Source organism: Dermatophagoides pteronyssinus, unplaced genomic scaffold (genome assembly GCF_027571235.1).
Source record: "Dermatophagoides pteronyssinus isolate colony J.1.1.1.1 unplaced genomic scaffold, Derpt_VIB-CSIC_2022.12 sq0008, whole genome shotgun sequence".
Taxonomy (NCBI): domain Eukaryota; kingdom Metazoa; phylum Arthropoda; class Arachnida; order Sarcoptiformes; family Pyroglyphidae; genus Dermatophagoides; species Dermatophagoides pteronyssinus.
The window spans coordinates 1,938,888-1,958,895 of record NW_027461532.1 but is presented as its reverse complement, the minus strand read 5'-3'; the positions used below and the strand labels follow the sequence as shown (position 1 = coordinate 1,958,895).

The window sequence follows — 20,008 nt, the reverse complement described above, 5'->3', positions numbered from 1 at the left end:
TTTATGACGATAACCAGTTTCCTCGAAAAAAAATTAATTTAAAATTATCACTTAAACATACACACACACATATATTATATGACTAAACCTTACATTTGTCCATCATGACCCATAGTCCATTCATATTGACCAAATACAAACAAAAACAAAGACAAAATAAAAACCCGGAAATCCATATAATGTTCAAATGGAAACATTCAAGTAATCTCTTCCAATATAGAAAATTTAATGATTTATTTTTAATTACATTGTAAGAAGAAGAAAAAAAATATGAGATTAATAAATGGACTGTAAAATGATAAAAAGAAAAATGTTTGACATTATATATGACAAATAATATAATACAAAAAAAAATTATCAAGGTTTTTTTTTAAATCGAAAAATGAATCGATCTAATTAATTGGTAAGCCATTCATAATGATTAAAACGATTCAATTGTTTTAGAAAATTTGATGTTAATTGTAATAAACGATTTAATCGTACCAATTCTTCTTGTGTTTTTGAATTTGATCGAAAAAAACCACGACCATAACCATATTGTTGTGAACCTTCTGGTTCAATTGGTCGTAATATTTCTGATAATGCTATTATTTCTTTTGATATACGATCACGATATTGTTCAAGTGCCAAGATTAAACCATGTTGAATATTTCGCCGTTCATTAGAAATTTGACAACGATAATGATTCAGACGAAACATTCGTTGCCATAATTTATGTATATGTGATGGTAATATTGACCATTGTGATTCAGTTCTTTGTTCATCGTTATCCATATCAGATGAATGTGACCATCGAACACAAGGATTAATCTGTGAATTCCAACCTTCATTACTGGATGGCCAAAAACGCATCCAAAACGGTGTATTTGATGGCCGACCATTTGATTGTGTTGGACGTTTCGACATCGTTTTCGTCGAACCAATTGTTGTCGTAGTTTTTTTTGGCACCAATGTAGTAATTGTAGTCATCATAGTTGTGGTAGATTGATCCCAAACCGAAACTGTTGAAGTCGATAATGGTTTATCAGTTTTAGTAGCAGGTGATATTGTTGTAATAGGGACTCGTTCTTCAATAGGTGTTGATATAGTAGTTGTTGGCTCTTCCGTTATTGTTTCGATTATAACTGGAGCTTCGGTTGTTGTCGATGTTGTAATTATTTCCACTTGATCAGTAGTGGGTTGTTCATTTGTTCTTGATTCATCATCACCTTCGGTGTTTATAATTGTTTGAGTTGTTGTGGGAGTCATTTCCATAAGAATTGATTGTGTCGTAGATGAAATAGGTTCTAATGGCAAAGTTTCATCTGGTCCTGCCATTAACCTAGTGGTCATTCCCATATCGATAGTATGCGATGAAATAGCTTGATCAGTTGTAAACTCCTGATCTGTTTCTTCATTAATTGCCGTTGTTGATCTCACTGTTTGTGTTATTGGCATTTCTTCTGGGATAGCGGTCGATGAATCAACACCATTATTCTGATCAAATGATGATGGCATTTGACTATCAATATCGACACTGTTCATATCGGTTGGCTCAAATTCTTTTGTCATTGTTGTAGAGGTTGGTGGTAGATTTGTAGTTTCATCGACTTTCACTTCACTAGTGAATTCATCAATCGATGTCGCTGTTACAGTTGAAAATGATGGTATTTCAGTATTCAAACTCATTTCTGTTGTGGTCATCAAGTTAAAATTTATGGTAGAATCTGTCATCAATGAATTATCATTTGAAGTTGTCGTTTCAGTTGGAGTTGATTCTGTAAGTTCATCTGCTGAATTGAAGGTTGACATTAATGTCGAAATTTCAGGAATTGCGGTCCGTTCCGCGGTTTCAGTACTCATCATATCAGGAACATTTGTTGTACTGGATTCTTGTTCAGTAGAAAATGCTTCATCATCAGGAGAGATGGTTGAAATGGATAAGGTATTAGTAGATGATTCAGCTGTAGTTGATTCCGAACTAGAAATTCCATCACCGCTCATAGTTGCCATTTGAGTAACATCCATAATCGGAATAGATGTTGTCGATGAAGTACTTATAATGTCGGGTGTCCTTTCGTCTATTTGATCAACAGTTGTGGATGGTATCGATAAAGTCGATGCATCTTCTATGTCAGTAGTGAATGTACTTGTCGTCATCGGAATTTCAAAATCAACTGAGGAATCAGTTATATCTTCGGTAGATGATGATGATTCAGTAGTTGAATAACCAGGTGTTGAATCTCCAATATCGAATAATGGAGTATATGTTTCTTCATTCGTTTCTTCACTAGTACTTACTACTGTTGAAGGTTGTTTAGCATCCATTGAAGGAGTTGAATTTTCATTTTGATCTTCAATTATAATCGATGATTCTGTCGTTGATGATAAAGTCGTCATATTTGTATCTGATGTGGGCAGGAAAAAAATTTGAAAATAGTTAAAATTCTAAATAATAAAGTATGGGAAAAAAACTTACAAGATTCAATAGATAATGTTGTAGTCAAAATAGTAGTTAGTTCTTCATCCGGAATAGGTAATTCAACACGTTGACCCAATGATCGAGCATCGATTTGATCGATATAAGATTCTTTGGCATCATTATCTTCTTCATCATTATAATCATCAATGACTAAATGTAGTTCTTGTTCATTTGTAGTAAATACTGTTTTAAAAAAATTTAAAAGAAAGAATTTAAAAAAATTGATTAGAAAGAAATTCTCAAATAATCTTACATGGAAATGTAATACAAAAATTAATGATAAAAACATTGAAAATAACAATAAAAACTAAATTCATGATGAATCCTCAATCAAATCAAAAGAAAAAATAATAAACTAATTGAATTTTTCTTCAAAAAAATCAAATTTCAATGTAAAATTAAAATCAGAGAATTGGCTAAGGATGATTGTGCACGTTAATAATTTGGGGATAATTAAAAAAATGGGAAAACCAACAAATCAAAGTTTGTTTAGTGTTTTCTTTTTTTTTGACTTTACTCATTACTCATCATCATAATTAAGTATTGAAAATATTGTGGTTAAAAATCATATTTGCCCACAATAGCTATGGACCAGTTGGAAAAAAAGGGGTAAAAATTTTCTATTATAAAAGGAAAATAAGAAGAAAGGTGAACCCTTCTTGACACACACACCACAACAGGGAACAAAACATAATTATCAATATGTTCAAGGTATTTCAAATATGGCATTTCTCTCTCTTTCACCTTTCACTTACCAAAATTTATTAAAATTATCTTGATCGACCATAAAAATATGACCATCAATATGGCCAACTGTATGAAATGTATTAATCGCATGAATGTTTGATAACGAAATTTAACACCAAAACGATATCGTTGTAATTTTGGCCTTTTGTTTTAAAAATTGAGAATCGGAAAAAGAAAACAAAACAAAAAAAGAAAAGAAAACAAACAATTAGAACATGATTTGATGATGATGTGAAATTGTTTTGTTTTTTTTTGGAAACGATGATTTACAATGGAACCAGAATAAATTTGAAACGTGAAAACATTTTTGATTGAAATTTTTCAACAAAACAAAAAAATAGAAACTATCAATACTGGTGACCGTGGTCGTTGTTGCGATGATAATTATTGTTGTTATTGTTTTTCACTTTGAAATTTTATACATTTAATATCGTCATTTATTTAAAAATCTTAATCAATGACATTATTATTATATTATTCTCTGTTTGTTTATTTACGTAAAATATTGTCGAAAAAAAAATGTCACCAAAAGCCTGAAGCCATTTTATCATTTCGACATTAATTTTCCCATCAACAGGTTCGGCAATCGCCACAGTAGTGAAAAAAAATAGAGAAAAAAGGGAAAAAAGTAAAGAAAAATTAATTAATTAATAATCAATCAATCCATAAGATGAATAGAAATCATCAAGGTAATGGTAATAAATTGTGTCAAACACACACATATTATCCATCAAATGAACAAACAAACAAACACAGAGACAATATTATTATTAACTTACCCATATGATCATTAACAATGATTAAAAACATTGATTGCAAATTAATGGATAGATCAAGGTTAAGCATCGATAATCGATATTCGAATCCAAAAGTCAAACGGAACGGATGACAAAATTCGATTCAATAACGAAGAAAAAAAAATCCTAAATCCCGACAATGTCAAAATAGCTGAAAACACAAAAGACAAAACAAACGACAAACCAAAATGATTGTATAAAAAAGTCAAATTTGGTAAAAATAAAGTTTCATGTTGATGACCATGATGGTTACAATGATGATAATGTTTGTCCTTTGATTTTTTCACATTTAAAATATATTGTTTATCTATTATTTGGCTGTTTCTCTCATTATCTTTGTTTTTGTTTTTCTGAATTCAATTCTAAAATTCTGATCGTAAAACTTCAAAAGGTAAAATATTTCTGTTTATTTTGATTCAAAAAAAAGAAAGAAAAGAAAATTCATTCGTTCCGCTTTTCCTGAATGTTGTTAATTAACTTGTGGTTTTCTTTTGTTTTTTGTTTCTACATTTTCATTTCAAAATTTGACATTGACAAATATCTGATAAATCAATCGAATTTGGACGAAGGGCGAAATTTTGAAGGCGTTTTACCAGATGATTATCATTATCATCATCATCATGTTTATGAAAACCAAAACAAAAAAACAGCAATCAAAAAAATGATCGAATAAAAGAGAGCAAAAACTCATGATGACCTTGACATTGAACAAATCATAATTGATTGACCACTGTTTGTTTTTCTTATTTGGACATCAAAAGTTAAAAACCGTAAACCATAAATTATTTGTCAAAAAAAAAAAACAACAACAAAAACCTGTCAATTTTTTCTGATTTATTTTATAGATATTTTCAAATTGATTGACATATCTACGGAAATCGATCAAATGGTGGCTATTTCGATCGAATCGAATGATTCGAAAAAAAAACGATTCGAAAATAAAAATCCTGAAATAAATGATAAACAACATTTGATATTTCCTTCAATCGGAATGTCGTATTTTTTTTATTTATAATCGGATTTTTTTTTTCGTTTTGCTTTAACAATTGAACAAAATTGCAAATTTTGGTATTTAGCCAAAAAAAATGATGATTTGTTGCAAACATGTAATTTTGCAATTTTGCATTAATAGACAAATATGATGATGATGATGATGACGGAATATATATTTAACATAACAGAAGATGAAAAAAAAATCTGTGAAAAAGTAAGATAATTCATTTTTCACTATTGTTGACATTGAATCGATGAATGAATGAATGAATGAATGAATGCCGAAAATCATGGCAAAAGAATAATCTTCTTTTTGCCAGAAAAATTTAATTTATGCAAGTAGAAAAAAATATGATTGTTTTTGTTGTTTCTTTTTCGAATCGTGGAATTTGTTTATATGAATATTCTATTGTTATTTTGTATTTTGTTCTGTTTGTATAATAAGATTAAGTGTTATTTTTTTTTCTCGAAAATTTTCAACATTATGGAACCTAAATCATCATCATCATCATCTAAATATCATCAAACAACTATGAACATATGGAAAGAAGAATTTGAAACATTTTCCAATGATTTTATTCGTTCGATTCAAGCATTTTGTAGTGTACATTATCGAAATGATTGTGAACAAGATTGTTATCTTGGTTATATTATACAAACAAAACAAAAACGAACATATATTTTTGGTGAAACATTATGTCGATGGCTTTCATTAAAATATGATTCATATGAACCACAAGAATTATGTACATTAAATGGAAAAATTATCAAACAAGTTGATTATGGACTTGATTTTTTTGTCATTCTTACCACTGATGGATGTGTTTATTTGGCCAGTTCAGATCCATATTGGGAAACTGATCGAAAATTAAAATGGATCGATACCGGTTCTGTTAATATTGAAAATATTGCCTGTGGACATGAACATTTACTTTTATTACGTTCCGATCGACGATTAATGGCTATGGGTTGGAATGGCCTTGGTCAAACAACCGGTACAGCTGAACATTCACATCGATCATTAGTTTATACTGGATTGGAAAATGTAAGAAAAATTTCTTGTGGTTGGGCACATTCATTAGCATTAACCGATACGGGCCGATTATATTCATGGGGCCTAAATGAATCTGGACGTTTAGGATTGAATGATGAAATGAATCGTAATATACCAAATTTAATCGAATTTGAATGTGATTGTCAAATTAAAGATTTTGTTGCCGGTGCTGCACATTCATTATTTCTAATGCAAAATGGTTACCTATATGGTTGCGGTTGGAATGATAATGGTGAACTTGGATCGACTGATTTTGATCAATTTGAATTATCACCAATACGATTACCAATTGAAAATGTTAAATCAATTGCAACCGGTTGGTCATATCGTTTTACAATTGCATTCACCAATGATAATTGTTGCTATGTATGGGGTGAATTAGGACAAGGCACAATGGCTACAATTAAATTATATCATCCAACAAAAATTATACCCGATCTATTATCATCATGGTCATTTTCATCCATATCATCACTTTATTTTGATCCACCATTAACATTTGGTTGGTGTCATCGTAATGTAACCAAATTAAAGATTAAACAATTAAATTTTAATGATTATTCACAACGAATTCAATGTGATCCTGAACATGATTATGTTAATATGATGGTTAAACGTTTTTCAATTACATCCGATCATTCATTAACATTTCCTTAGGTTATATAATTAATAAATATATCAATCAATTATAGGTACAAACAAATAAAAAATCAATTTTAATTTAATTTAATTATTGTAATCAATGTGAAAACAATTTGATATGAACAACAAAAAAAATGACTAGCAATGTACAATTTGATTATTTTTTTTGTCAAAAATAAATGTATATTTTATAATCGAATCGTTATAAAATTATCCGATGTTGATGATATTGATGGTGATTGTGTGGCTGATGAAGTTGTTGCCGATGGTATTCTATGCATTAATCTTTGTTGATAAAAACGTTCAATACGTTTTACACGACTACGTCGGCTATTCATTGGATTTGATTTGATAAATAACATCCAAAAAGCTAAACAATGATAAAATAAAGCTAATACGGCCAACATCAATATACAATGAAAAAAATGATCCACAGTATTCGGTATCATTAACTGATAAAGAATGGATTGAATTTCATGTTCATGACAACGTTGACCACCATATACAAGCCAAAAATCAGCTTGATTGACAAAACGAAATACGGAAAAATTTGATAAAAATCGTAATCCATAATTAAGTTGTGCAATAGGATTAAAGGCATTTGAAAAAACCATAAATGCTGCTGAAAATGATGAAAGACAAACAATCATCAATACAAAATGACCATTAGTAATTAATGCAACAAAATGGCTAATAGCTTGAAAACTTATTGATGCCAAAAATAGAATTATAACATGCCATAGATAATAATTATTGGCCGAAACGATTGAAAATATATCGATAATATAGACATATATCATTATGATTGGAATTAATGGTATGGTTTCGAAAAGAAATTTCTGTAAATAGAATACACCACAACTATACCATCCTGTAAATGCAATAACAAAAAAAAATCAATTATTAAGAACTAATATAGAATCATTATCACTTACCATTACGATGTTCATTTAAAAAATATTCTAATTCATTGATGAATGAAAACATTATTTGAACGGATAAAAATAATGTAAATAAAAAAGATGATTGTGTCATAAAATAAATTGAATTAACAACTTGTTTCTCTTCGATAGTTCGATCGGCTGATTTATTTCCCGAACAAAATGCAAGAAAATCATCTTCAGGATTTAAACAACCGCTTGGTTGTGCAATGTTTTGATTGAAAAAAATGACTAATGCTATACCGAATGCCATATAAATGAATAGAAATGCTAACCATTCTTTCCATTGATATTTGATCATAAAAACTAGATAACGTTGAGATAAAATCCATAATGAATGTAATGAAAATCGAATACGATTAAATTCAACACCATCAGGTATGGTAATAGTATCCGTTTGAAGGGAATTGTCTGTTTGACGAATTAATTTTTCACTAGTTTCGGCCATTTGACGTACAATACGATTATCGCCACCACTACATGAATATTTTATCAATTGTTCAATGGGAAACCGATCTCTATCACTCTCCAATACGGATATTTGATCAAGATATTCTTTGATTCCTGCTGGTTTTCCCGAATAAATACAAATGCCATCACGTGCTAGTACATAACAATGATTGAACATCATTAATAATTCGGTATTGGGTTGATGAATACTGGCCACAATACAAATATCCGGATGACGATCAACCAATCGATCTAAAATTTGAACAACAAGTCGAGCCGAATTTGAATCTAATCCACTTGTAGGCTCATCGATACAGATCAAATTTGGCATATGTACTGATGTTAATTCAAGGGCAAGTGCTAAACGTTTGCGTTGACCACCGGAACAATATTGCACCATTGTATTGGCCGCATCGGTTAAATCAAGCTCATCTAGTATATTATTAGCCAATTTTTCATGATCAACAAATGTTTTTCCATCATGTTCAACATGGCAATTTTTTAGTTTTGAAGCATAGATTAAACTTTGTAGAGCTGTAAGGCCAGGCAGTAAATGTCCAGATACTTCTTGCGAAATATAGCAAGTACGAATGGGAATATATTTACTCAAATAAAATTCGCTACAATCTGCTAATCGTGTTTTCTTACGACCATTCAATACCTTAAGTAATGTTGTTTTACCCGAACCAGATGTACCCATCAATGCATTTATCGTACCAAATCGTAATTGGCCATTAAGATTCCTTAAAATTAATCGTTCTGATGGATCCGATGTTTGTTTTGGTGCAGGTCGACTTTCATAGATTGACTCTTTAGCAAATACATAAAGTGATCGCCATCCAATAATGTGACGACTAACTAAGAATTTTTGTTGACGATTATGGTCATATTTTATATTTTTATGAAATCGTTCAGGAATCAGTTCTTTTTCATTTTGATTATCATCAACATGATCATAATCGATAGTAATCATATTAGCAGAACGTTTTTGTTGTTCAAATTTTTGTCCAATACTTTTATACATGAATGTAAATCGAAAATACATTAAAATAAATGTAGCCACACGTAAAGCACCGATATTCAATAATGGTGATAGAATATTTGTATAGATGTTATTAGGATTGATATTTGAATCATGTAATATGTGTGAATATTCATTTTCCGTGTCACAACGATCAATACCATAAAATGAAAACAATAAACCATCAGCAATATAACGAATTCCTAACAAATGTGATATGATTATTAGCCATGAATTATCCATAATTTCCAATGTAATTGAAATGCCATTCAACATCATCAGAATAGAGTATACTAGTTGCAAACAAATGGTCATAATTTGTATATTGTCCATGAATATAATTGCACCAAATTGGCCATGTGATTGTAGATAAACCATAAGTAACCAGTAATAGAAAATAAAATGTCCGATACGATTCCAATTAAATTGATAGTTATCGATGCTGAAATATCCACCAGTAAAATATGCCACCATGGTTAAATTGACAATTGATACACTCATCTGAGCTAATTGACCAAATTGAAATGCGAAGAAAAATGTTGATAAACTATACCAGCCTAAAGATTTTTGAATGATTAAAATATGGATTAATAGAAAATTTTAATTATTTACCATTTCGATGTTCATTGATAAAAACTTTTAGCAATTCAACAAGATAAACAGAGCTAAAACCCATAGCCGAACAAGAAAGTAGTATAAATGTAAGCTCTTGATAAAAAACATAGGTACCGATTAGTGCACCATCTTCAAGTTCATCTTGACATGTTCGATTATAACGATCATGATCATATAGGCGACAACCACTTGGTCGAACCATATCACTATTACAAGTCAAACCAATTAAACCGATAAAAAGTGCATTTACCAATATAATGCATAATAATTTTTGCACATCAACAACGAATATAAATCTTAAAATGCGATACATTTGAATAAAAAGATCATCAAAATTGAATGATTTTGTTTGTTTAGGCATTCCATTTGGTACTTGTACGAGATATTCGAACGAATCATCCATTGTCATTTGATGATTTTCTTGTTCAAGAGTATTGTTGGCTAAATCACGAACTTGTATTGCATTAATACCTGTAAAATGATTGAATTATTAGATTTGAAATTAATCGGTTTGAAAAAAATATACTCACCATTCGAAGCAATACGAAGATATTCTTCAATTGGTGAACGATCGGCATCAATTTCTAATTGTATTGTTTGCCTTAAATATGATCGCATTAAATCTGGCTGACCCGAATAGACACAGATACCACCTTTAGCCAATATATAAAGATGATCGAATAACATTAGAATTTCTGAACTTGGTGCATGTATTGAGACCATTATTGTTAATGATTTATTCAATGATAATCTTTGCAAACATTGCATAACAAGTAATGCTGCTTCACTATCTAAACCAGTAGTTGGTTCATCTACAAACAAAAATGGTGGTGGTGATTTTATGGACATTAATTCTTGTGCAATGGCAACACGACGTTGTTCACCACCGGAACATTGTTCAAATTTTGTTTCAAGTATTCTTGAATCAAGCATTAATTCATTCATTACATTAAGAATATGTTTATTAGCTTGATCACGTTGTCCAAATGGATTTTTAAAACGAAATGCATAATAAAATAATTCTTTTACCGTAAAACGACCGAAAACAATTTCATGTACAGATTGTGGTACCGATCCAACTAATGTCATACGTTTATTTATTATACGTTGATCAAGTATCGAACGATTCAGATAGATTTCCGTATCGGATGTCATATTTGATCTGGAAATATTACCGGTTAAACATTTTATCAATGAAGTTTTTCCCGCACCACTTGGTCCAAGTAATGCGTTCAATGAATTTTCCCGTAATGAACCATTCAAACGTCTAAGAATTATTTTACGACGACAACGTGGCCAACTAATCCATGATCGATTAATTTCACCACTGTTAACACCACCACCATCATCACCATTATTAATATTATCAAAATACCATTCATTTATTTCATAACGAAGATTTTTCCACAATAATGCAATTGGTTTTTGATTTTTTTCATATTGCATAATATTTTGCTTTTGAACACCATTTTCATTCAATATGAATGTTGTGTTAATATAGTATGATGAAGAACATTGATCATTAGTCATTATGATTTATTTTTTTTATTTTTTGGTTATGGAATTTATGTTGGCACGTTTTGTTTTTTTTTTTGGATTCAAAATATTGATAAACCAATAAAATAGAAAATTTGACTTTGAATTTGGTAACTTTTTTTGTTATATGGCACACAAACAGACACACGCACTCAAATACTCATTGATTTGACGATTTCTTTTTTTTTTTGTTGAAAATCAATGACGATCATGAAGATAACATTGAATGAATGTATAAAAATTTATGGAATTTTCGTCTTTTTTATATTCGAGGACCATAGGTTTGGGTAGGAAAGAAAAAAGACATTGTTGTAGTAGTGGTATAAAAGCACAAACAACATTTTTGCCAAAAATACAAAAAACAAAAAAAAACAAGACCAGATTTGTCACCAAAATAATGGTCGAATCAGTATCATTTTGTTAACCATCATCATCATCATCATCAACATTATCATGTCGTTGCCAATGTATCAATTATTTACAAAAAGATTGACCTTTAAGAGATATCAAAAATTCAAACAAACAAACAAAAAAAAATTCACAAATCAAATTGATTGATTGATTGATAAGAAAAAAATAACCAAAATTAATTTGGTTCGATCAGAAATTAATAAAACAAACAAAAAATTGTACGAAGAAATTCAAGAAATAAGGAAAATCAAAAATAATCATTTGAAAACCATCATCAACATCCAATCTTTAAACAAAATAAACTCGATGACTCTTCAACTGAATGTAATTTCTCTTTCCCTTAGTGAACAACAAAAAAACATGAAAATTTCATTTTCAATTCAACTTTCTTTCTTTCTTTTTTTTCTGCCAATTGGCTTTAAATAAATCTTATTTCCTTCCCTCCATTAAGATGTACAATATATTTGCTATAGAAAAAGAGAGCACAGGATGATCTAAGTAGGAAACATAATTTTTTTTTGTTTTGAGGATGAAGATGAACGAAAACGATGATGATGTTGGATGAAGAATGAGAAAAGATGTAGATAAAAAGTGAGTGAAAGAGAGAGAGAGAGAGAGAGAGGTAAACGAAAATATTTATTATCGACAAATAATAATATAAGGAAATGGTTCCAAAGAAAGAAGAAACGAAAGTGAAAAATGATCGTTTCGTTTTGGTTCGTTTTTTTTTTTTTTTTTTTTTTTTGATGATGATGATTTTGTTCTCTCTGTTGTTTTTTTCTGGAAATCAATGTTTGCCAACAGGTTTTTTTCCCATTTTTTTAAAAATGTTCACAGTAATTTTTAATCTAGGTTTAAAGTTTGATATAGTAATAATAAATGATAATAGCGGTGATTTTATCTCATCATTTTTTTGTATTGTCGAGTGGAAATTTTAATTTTTTTCTTCTTCTTCATAATTTCAACGAATGTCTTTGAAGATTGTTGTTGTTGTTGCTATTTCAATGATAATGACCATTCCATTAACGCGTTAAACTTGTTTGTTTGTTTAGTTTGCTTATAATCCTTGAATGATTCAAAGACATTGTTTTGTTTTTCAAGAATAATTTTGTTGCGAAAAAAAAAAATATTAGAAATTAATTATCAAACAAGGTTGATTCGAAAAAAAAATCGAAGGTTGAATTTATACATGTAGGTATAATGACCTTTATGGATTCATATACAACAAAAAAACAAAAAAAAACAGAGGTTGAACAGTCAATCGACTTATGAATATTTTTCTATTGATTAAAACAAAATGTGATATATAAACAGCAACAAATTCCTTGGAATTTCATTGATATCATATATTCACTGGAATTTTAGTCCCTCTTTTTCTTTTTGTTTGATTGATAAATTCATCCTTTTTTTACATTTATCTAACCAACCATTTATCAACCAGATATGATTCTTAGAATTTTTTTTTCCAACGAAGAGCGTTTTATTTTATACAATTTAGCTTGAAAGGATATTGACCAATACTGAAACGTCAAAAAAAAAATGCTATCTCTGCTTTATAATTTGCAAATGATTGAATAAAAATAATTACAATTTAGCAATTGGTTATCAATTTCGCAAATCATTTAAATATTAAAAAAAAAAATAAATTTCGCAAACAAAAAAATTTCCTGGAAAAAACAAAACCTGAAATTCTTGTAGGAAAACTTGTCGGAAATTTCGTTTTTTTTTTTTCATTTTAACAGCTTTGTCACGCTTGAAATTTTGATCAAGTTTTTTTTTCTAAAAAAAAAGATATTTTGTTCTTCAATTTAATAGAATATATAGATTTAAAGAATAAAAATGCAATTAAATTTCCAGATGCAACCTGAACCAACCGGTGCACGAGCTCGATTGAATAATGTACTTCAAGTTTGTCGTATTGTATATCAATATGGTTTTATTCCATATGTAATCTATTTGGGTATTAAAAAAGGATCCGATCCAGGTTTACCCGAAATCACTCTTCGAAGGTAAATAATCTTTTTTTTTGATTTGATCAATTAATTTAATTATTATTCTATTTTATTTTGTACAGTGTTTTATGGTAAATTTGATTCGAATCAATCAAACATTATGGTTTTCTCATTGATGAGCAAATTTTTTTTCCTTAGTTATACTAATAATAATCATATGATACAAAAGTAAAAAAAAAGATTCAATAAAATATATAATTCAATTACGAATTTGATCATTCTTTTGTTTATATACAATCAATAATTTATCTGGCATATCATTTAATTTCATTTCGATTCGTTTCAATTGCCAACCATTATCATTATCATTGCCATTATTGTCTTGATTTTTCTGTTCAATTCGATCAGCTTCGATATGTAATAGACCATTTCGTTTTGAACCTTGAAATGGTAACCAAAAATCTGCTTGATCCTGACCAACACGATTACGTTGTTTATCCACTAAATCTGGTGGTTGAATTTTTACTGGTTCACCGACTAATCGTAAGGCTGCTTCATTACGGTTAATTTCTTCGATGGCCATCGCACAGAATGGCTTTCGTAACACAGAATATTGGCTATATTTAAGGGTTATAATACAGATTGTTGAACCAACTACTCCAAGAGCTGATGCAGTGATTACATAACGATTTAATGGCAAACGTAATAGAAACTTAATCATTATTATTTTTGAATAAATGATATAAATATTTTCGAAAAATTTTGATCCTATTTCCAAAATTAAACTAAACACACACATATGAATCCGGTAATGTTGAAATAGAAATAGAATAGCTTTACACGCGTTTTTTTTCTCGCTTTTATGAAATCGTTGCCGAAGATACCCATTGGATGTTGAATTTAGGCCAAGAGAAAATTCCGAGTGGCGAAGATTAATTTCATTAGCAGGCAACCATGAATATGACGAAGAAATAAACAAAGGTGTTCTGGGAAAATGTGAATTATCACGTTTGGAATATATCAATTTGAATACAATTGCACCGGTGCGATGAAAGCCAAACCGCTGGTAGTTAGCATGTCCCAGCTGAACGTCTTAATCGAACACAACCATTTACAAATATCGGTGTGGATCTATTCGAATTGAAAACAGAACCAAAAGCAACAGGAATAATCTTCACGTGTTGTGTGACCCGAAGTGTTCATTTCGAATTATTAGATAGTGCCAAAGCTGAAGACGTATGCCACGCTTTTTTAATATTTGCCGATCTCAATCATGCCGGAAGTAATTTATTCAGACAATGGCACAAACTTTAAACGATTAAGTATGATGATGAAGAACGCAATGGCTTTATTGAAAGAAAAGTTTCACTGGCACTTTAACACGCCAGCATCGCCGTTTAGGGGTGGTTTCTTTGAATCATCAATCAAAACGATGAAGAAAGCGTTTTATAGTATTACATGGCAAAAGAAAATTGATCGAAAGGAAGTGCGAAGAATCTTATATCGTATTCAAGCAATCATGAACGCACGACCACTAATGCCGAAGATACCCATTGGATGTTGAATTTAGGCCAAGAGAAAATTCCGAGTGGCGAATGTTGAATTACAACTTTAAAACAGTTCGTCGATCGAACTAAGTAAATTCTTAGCTAATGAACAGTTCGATGTATTCGATTTTCCATATTGTTCGTTTTCGAACAATCTCAGTATTTTGCTATAAAAACAAATGTATTTTGACTAAATAAAGCAGTGTTGTAAAACCTCTGTTTATGTTCGTATCATTTCTTACGTATCGTGTATGTACAGCGAAGATTAATTTCATTAGCCGGCAACCATGAATATGACGAAGAAATAAACAAAGGTGTTCTGGGAAAATGTGAATTATCACGTTTGGAATATATCAATTTGAATACAATTGCACCCCCAGAATATTTGCATTCGCAATTGATCAAGGGGTTATTATAATATTTGTAAAATTGTTAAATCTCCATCGCGTATCATTTTGATCGGAGTGAAGTACGAAGTAGTCGACAATCCAGAGATACGAGAACATTATTATATTAAAAAAGCAAACCCGATGGGCACCAACATGGAGGTGGTTGATATCCCTTCGGTGATAGCAACTTGTACTACTTATTGCGATTCGAATAATCTATATATAATAGGGGTTTCACACTAGCAGCAATGTGAATGAAATATTTCGAATGCAATATTTCAGTCCATTTCAACCTTATGGGCTGAAATATTTTCGTGTATATATTTCATGAAATATTGCTGTAGTGTGAAACCCCTATAATGGAAATAGTCAATCGTCATCTATGAATTTCAAAAATTTTTTATGTTGGAACGTATTTAATTTGATCATTGAAACTATCATCAATCAATTCTAAAGCAATAAATTTATTTCTAAAATTGAACTAAACACACACATATGAATCCGGTAATGTTGAAATAGAAATAGAATAGCTTTACACGCGTTTTTTTTCTCGCTTTCCTTTCACACACAGTTTGCTCACTTCATTCATCACACGTTGGATTTTTCATTTTTTGCCGATTTTTTCATTTTTTTTTTGGAAACATCTTTTTCAAAATACCTTATCCTGATTGTTGTTTATCTCGAGTCGTAAAGTTCCAGAGGGAAATACTAATTCCCCCTAAACAATTCAATTATGCGTGCCAAGTGGCGTAAGAAACGTATGCGACGTTTGAAACGTAAACGTAGGAAGATGAGGGAAAGGTCCAAGTAGAATACCTACTTCGAGGTCTTCATCCTCGTTTGATCATCATTCTTAAATCTTGATTGATTCCAGAATCCTAGATCCAAAACAGCAAACTTTCCCATTTTTTTCTTATCCAACAAAATTCTTTTCAAAAATACTAAATCCATAAATTTCTGTATCAAAATTTTGAAACTTTTGTTTCATTTTATTGAATTTTCTCACGATTTTTTTCTGTTTGAAAATTCTACTTTTTTCCGATGAATAAAAAATTAAAAACGATTCATATTGAATCAAAAAAAAAATCCTTGTTTACAATTTATTTGGATCTAAATAGATCAGTGGTCGATTCTGTAGAAATATCCGTTCGAGTCACGTGGATACTGTTTTGAAAAAAAAATTCGATTCTGTGATCAACATGGAAGAGGATGGTTTCAAATTGGTTCGACATCGTCGTCGTAAATTGTTACAAAAATCCATCGATACAACCACACATGAATATATGAATGATCTTGGCACATTAAATCTGAATAGTGAAAATGATATTATTGAAAAAATTAATAAATGTTTGAATGAAATATCATATTTTGTTGAAGATTTTGACGCCGTTCTCAAAGAAATCCTTACCTCTAATAATCAAAATGAAAGCACATCCACTATCGGACAGATTGTCTGTTTTGGTCTGGGTAATTTTACCCGTTCACGATCATCAATGTATCAGTTAGCATTACTTCGACATCTAATGAAACATGAAAAATTCTTAAATCATCATTATGAAAATAAATTCATAGCCTATGATCCTATATTTACAGAATTTGAAAAAAACATATTAAAATCGTTTGGATTTCAAATACTACAAAATAATAATGATTGTCGTTATCCAATAATTCAATCTTCATCATTGGAATCAATTACATTATTGTTTATGCCTCATATGGATTATAATCATTATTATAATGTATTGGATTGTAATCGTGAAAATATTGATCATTTAATCATATTTGGTAATAGTTTGGATATCTGTTTGAATGAAAAATATTTTACTGAATATTCAACAGATTTACGTCGATTTCTTCAAGAAATAAGTGAACAAAAATTTTTGATTGAACATCATTTGTTAATGAATAATAATAATAATTTTTATAATGAAATTTTTTATCGACAATCTTTACATCGATTTTTACCTAAATAGTTATGATTTGCTTTTTAATATTCATGGCTTTACAAGAAAAAAATTGAAATTATTTTACATTCGTTATCATATTACAGTAACATTTGAAAAAAAATGGAAATCCAAAATTATCATGAAAAAAAATCAATCGTATAAATCAATCGATTTTTATGAATCAAGTGATTTTTTTTTTGTTATTCATTTTACTTTTTATTACATATTTGACGGTACAATCATTTATTGATTTTGTTTTTGTCTTTTTTTGAAGTTCTAAACATTTACAAAATTCAATTGGCTAATTGTATGGGAAAACTGACAATTGTTATTGAGAAAAATTAAATAAATCATTTCCAGTTACAAAGTGATTCAGAGAAAAAGCATAACATTTTCAAAATTTTGTACAAATTACTGTGATACAATAATATATTATAATAATAAAAATTCTTGTTTTTCATTTGTCAAACTTTTTTCTCATAATGAAGTATTTCTAAAATTGGCGGATAAATCAATAGATATATGGGAATTTTTTTTTTTTTTTTTTGTTATCTATTCTAGACATTTGATTACATACTTGTAGGCATAGATATTTATCGATTTTTACCTTTGTTTCGTCATTTAAAATTATTAAGAATAAATTATTCATAGAGAAAATGTCTATTGTTTGGAAGATTTGATTGACAATTCATTTGTAGTTTTTTTTTTTTTGATTATTCAATAGTTCAAATAGTATAACATAATTAATGGGTATAAAGGGGGTAAAATCCTAAAAGAAAACATTGGTAAATGTTACAAAATAAACCATTTCTATTTGCTAACGATTACAACAACAACAACAAAAACTGTTTGAAACATAAAAAAATTTGAACATTTTCAAAATGAAATCATTACTTTTAAATCAAACACTTAAAATTGCATATACTAATGTAGGTGATAATTTTTTTTTTTTAAATAAATAATCTTTTGATTTTTTATTCTCTGTATAGACATTACCATATACGAAAATTGATCATAATCATCAATCCGGTATTGAATTTGAATTATTAAAAACATTGTCTGATATATTTCAATTTAAGATGATATTTGTTGATTGTAAAAATGATTTTGGCATTAAACAATCGGATGGAAATTGGACCGGTGTTATAGGCAAAATTTTTAATCATGTAAATTCTTGAAAGATTATAATCGATTGAATGTGATTCTATTTTTTCTTTAAATTTTATTTTATTTTTATTCACAATAGGAAGCTGATATCGGTATCGGTAGTATCTTTGTTACATATGAACGTACATTAGCAACAACATTTCTTTATCCACATTGGATAGATAGTCTAACATTTGGTACGGCTGGATCACAAAAACGTGTTCCATTAAATATATTTTTTCAGCCATTCACATCGACTGTTTGGTTTTGTCTTTTTATTTCGTTAATATTGTTTCCGATATTGAATTTATATCATCAACATGAACAAAATAATCATTATGCTTTTAATCTTTTATGGATCAATTTATCGTTATTGTTACGACAACCATATTATCCATTACGATTACGATTGAATTTATCATCAAAAATTAATCTAATTACATGGATGTTATCATTGATTATTTTGGCAAATATTTATTCATCATATTTATGTGCACAATTTGCCATACAACAACATTATGTTATTGATACTTGCGAAAAATTAGCCGATGCATGTGATGATAATGAAATTATTCCATTGTTACCGAAAAAAGGCGTTTTATATCCATTATTTAAAACGGTAAGAAATAGTTTATTCATAGTTTATTAGGATTTTTATATATGTAAAAATTCAAAGAATTCATCAATACGAACAATTAGATCTTTGTCTCGAAAATTGAGAGGAATCACCGATCACAATGAAGGTGCACGATTAGTCGTTAATTCAATAATACAAAAAGAACGATATGCTTTAATATCATCTTATGATCAAATCAAATTCAGTCAATTTCGATTTAAACCAGAATCAATTTATCTACCACCAGCAAGCAGTAAAAGTACATTTTTTTCTATAATCACTGGTTTCCCAGTACGATTGCCCGAAAATTATATTAAACATTTTGAAATTTGGATAATGAGAATTTCATCGTTTGGTTTGATGAAATTTTGGAAAAATCAAATAACCAGATCAATGCGACAATCATTTTTTGAGAAAAAAAATGTCGAACAACAATTCGATTCATCAATGGAAACAGATCAAGTGGATCAAGATTTCAATCTAAATCATTTTGATCGTCTTACATATCTATTTTTATTTGGCATACTGTTATCCATTATCATTTTCATCAATGAATTTATCGTTTATCGATTTAAAATTTCAATTAAATTGCAATGATATAATAATGATAATAATAGAATCATATTTTTTATTTGTCAATCAAACAAATTATTATTATTTAAAAAAAAAAATTTGGCAAAATGTACATGTGTAGATAGCAGCATTGGAAGAAATCGTAAACGATATGTATCCATAATAAAAAAA

At 29.1% G+C, this 20,008-nt stretch overlaps 7 protein-coding genes across 11 annotated transcripts; 4 read left to right on the top strand and 3 right to left on the bottom strand.

Moving 5' to 3' along the window:
• Positions 1 to 209: 209 nt before the first annotated feature.
• On the bottom strand, positions 210 to 4,129 carry LOC113793732 (uncharacterized). 2 transcript variants are annotated; one of them, XM_027343797.2, is made up of 5 exons: positions 3,988 to 4,129; positions 3,479 to 3,741; positions 3,217 to 3,350; positions 2,459 to 2,644; positions 210 to 2,387 (listed from the first exon to the last, which is right to left on the bottom strand). In XM_027343797.2, exons 2-5 carry the CDS (start codon positions 3,511 to 3,513, stop codon positions 397 to 399), a joined length of 2,346 nt encoding a protein of 781 aa, XP_027199598.2. In that variant the 5' UTR covers positions 3,514 to 3,741; positions 3,988 to 4,129; the 3' UTR covers positions 210 to 396. The 2 variants fall into 2 exon arrangements, with proteins under 2 accessions (XP_027199598.2, XP_075677200.1); XM_075821085.1 differs by lacking the exons at positions 3,217 to 3,350; positions 3,479 to 3,741; positions 3,988 to 4,129 and adding an exon at positions 2,715 to 2,873.
• Positions 4,130 to 4,278: 149 nt separating this feature from the next.
• LOC113793734 (RCC1 and BTB domain-containing protein 1-like) lies at positions 4,279 to 6,820 on the top strand. 2 transcript variants are annotated; one of them, XM_075821087.1, is made up of 3 exons: positions 4,279 to 4,396; positions 4,575 to 4,765; positions 4,851 to 6,820. In XM_075821087.1, exon 3 carries the CDS (start codon positions 5,396 to 5,398, stop codon positions 6,707 to 6,709), a length of 1,314 nt encoding a protein of 437 aa, XP_075677202.1. In that variant the 5' UTR covers positions 4,279 to 4,396; positions 4,575 to 4,765; positions 4,851 to 5,395; the 3' UTR covers positions 6,710 to 6,820. The 2 variants fall into 2 exon arrangements, with proteins under 2 accessions (XP_075677202.1, XP_075677201.1); XM_075821086.1 differs by having other exon boundaries at positions 4,575 to 4,775.
• Positions 6,739 to 11,750, bottom strand: LOC113793735 (uncharacterized). Its single transcript, XM_027343799.2, has 4 exons — positions 10,252 to 11,750; positions 9,719 to 10,192; positions 7,630 to 9,663; positions 6,739 to 7,565 (listed from the first exon to the last, which is right to left on the bottom strand). The coding sequence occupies exons 1-4, from the start codon at positions 11,249 to 11,251 to the stop codon at positions 6,883 to 6,885; spliced, it is 4,191 nt and encodes a 1,396-aa protein (XP_027199600.2). The 5' UTR covers positions 11,252 to 11,750; the 3' UTR covers positions 6,739 to 6,882.
• Positions 11,751 to 13,383: 1,633 nt separating this feature from the next.
• Positions 13,384 to 13,890, top strand: Tom7 (Translocase of outer membrane 7). Its single transcript, XM_075820952.1, has 2 exons — positions 13,384 to 13,677; positions 13,743 to 13,890. Exons 1-2 carry the CDS (start codon positions 13,508 to 13,510, stop codon positions 13,753 to 13,755), a joined length of 183 nt encoding a protein of 60 aa, XP_075677067.1. The 5' UTR covers positions 13,384 to 13,507; the 3' UTR covers positions 13,756 to 13,890.
• On the bottom strand, positions 13,853 to 15,354 carry LOC113793754 (uncharacterized). The gene has a single exon (XM_075820950.1). The coding sequence runs from the start codon at positions 14,417 to 14,419 to the stop codon at positions 13,880 to 13,882; it is 540 nt and encodes a 179-aa protein (XP_075677065.1). The 5' UTR covers positions 14,420 to 15,354; the 3' UTR covers positions 13,853 to 13,879.
• Positions 15,355 to 16,091: 737 nt separating this feature from the next.
• LOC113795523 (SRR1-like protein) lies at positions 16,092 to 17,651 on the top strand. Its single transcript, XM_027345711.2, has one exon. The coding sequence runs from the start codon at positions 16,756 to 16,758 to the stop codon at positions 17,527 to 17,529; it is 774 nt and encodes a 257-aa protein (XP_027201512.1). The 5' UTR covers positions 16,092 to 16,755; the 3' UTR covers positions 17,530 to 17,651.
• A 96-nt stretch (positions 17,652 to 17,747) lies between these two features.
• LOC113795514 (glutamate receptor 1-like) lies at positions 17,748 to 20,006 on the top strand. 3 transcript variants are annotated; one of them, XM_075820948.1, is made up of 5 exons: positions 17,748 to 18,431; positions 18,492 to 18,668; positions 18,749 to 18,767; positions 18,831 to 19,267; positions 19,325 to 20,006. In XM_075820948.1, exons 1-5 carry the CDS (start codon positions 18,384 to 18,386, stop codon positions 19,859 to 19,861), a joined length of 1,218 nt encoding a protein of 405 aa, XP_075677063.1. In that variant the 5' UTR covers positions 17,748 to 18,383; the 3' UTR covers positions 19,862 to 20,006. The 3 variants fall into 3 exon arrangements, with proteins under 3 accessions (XP_075677063.1, XP_075677062.1, XP_075677064.1); XM_075820949.1 differs by having other exon boundaries at positions 18,381 to 18,431; positions 18,492 to 18,531; positions 18,582 to 18,668; positions 18,749 to 19,267; XM_075820947.1 differs by having other exon boundaries at positions 18,749 to 19,267.
• The last annotated feature ends 2 nt before the right edge of the window (positions 20,007 to 20,008 follow it).

What these genes read in the sequence shown, in the direction of transcription:
- LOC113793732 (XM_027343797.2), bottom strand. Translation starts at nt 3,513, where the DNA reads ATGTTTTCACGTTTCAAATTTATTCTGGTTCCATT. An exon ending in AAATTTATTCTGGTTCCATT is followed by an intron (nt 3,351 to 3,478) that starts GTAAATCATCGT and finishes TTAAAACAAAAG; the next exon opens with GCCAAAATTACAACGATATC. An exon ending in AACATTATCTATTGAATCTT is followed by an intron (nt 2,388 to 2,458) that starts GTAAGTTTTTTT and finishes TGCCCACATCAG; the next exon opens with ATACAAATATGACGACTTTA.
- LOC113793734 (XM_075821087.1), top strand. Translation starts at nt 5,396, where the DNA reads ATGAATATTCTATTGTTATTTTGTATTTTGTTCTGTTTGTATAATAAG.
- LOC113793735 (XM_027343799.2), bottom strand. Translation starts at nt 11,251, where the DNA reads ATGACTAATGATCAATGTTCTTCATCATACTATATTAACACAACATTC. An exon ending in TCTTCGTATTGCTTCGAATG is followed by an intron (nt 10,193 to 10,251) that starts GTGAGTATATTT and finishes ATCATTTTACAG; the next exon opens with GTATTAATGCAATACAAGTT. An exon ending in TTTAAATGAACATCGTAATG is followed by an intron (nt 7,566 to 7,629) that starts GTAAGTGATAAT and finishes TTGCATTTACAG; the next exon opens with GATGGTATAGTTGTGGTGTA.
- Tom7 (XM_075820952.1), top strand. Translation starts at nt 13,508, where the DNA reads ATGCAATTAAATTTCCAGATGCAACCTGAACCAACCGGTGCACGAGCT.
- LOC113793754 (XM_075820950.1), bottom strand. Translation starts at nt 14,419, where the DNA reads ATGTGTGTGTTTAGTTTAATTTTGGAAATAGGATCAAAATTTTTCGAA.
- LOC113795523 (XM_027345711.2), top strand. Translation starts at nt 16,756, where the DNA reads ATGGAAGAGGATGGTTTCAAATTGGTTCGACATCGTCGTCGTAAATTG.
- LOC113795514 (XM_075820947.1), top strand. Translation starts at nt 18,384, where the DNA reads ATGAAATCATTACTTTTAAATCAAACACTTAAAATTGCATATACTAAT. An exon ending in TAGGCAAAATTTTTAATCAT is followed by an intron (nt 18,669 to 18,748) that starts GTAAATTCTTGA and finishes TATTCACAATAG; the next exon opens with GAAGCTGATATCGGTATCGG. An exon ending in TATATCCATTATTTAAAACG is followed by an intron (nt 19,268 to 19,324) that starts GTAAGAAATAGT and finishes AAAAATTCAAAG; the next exon opens with AATTCATCAATACGAACAAT.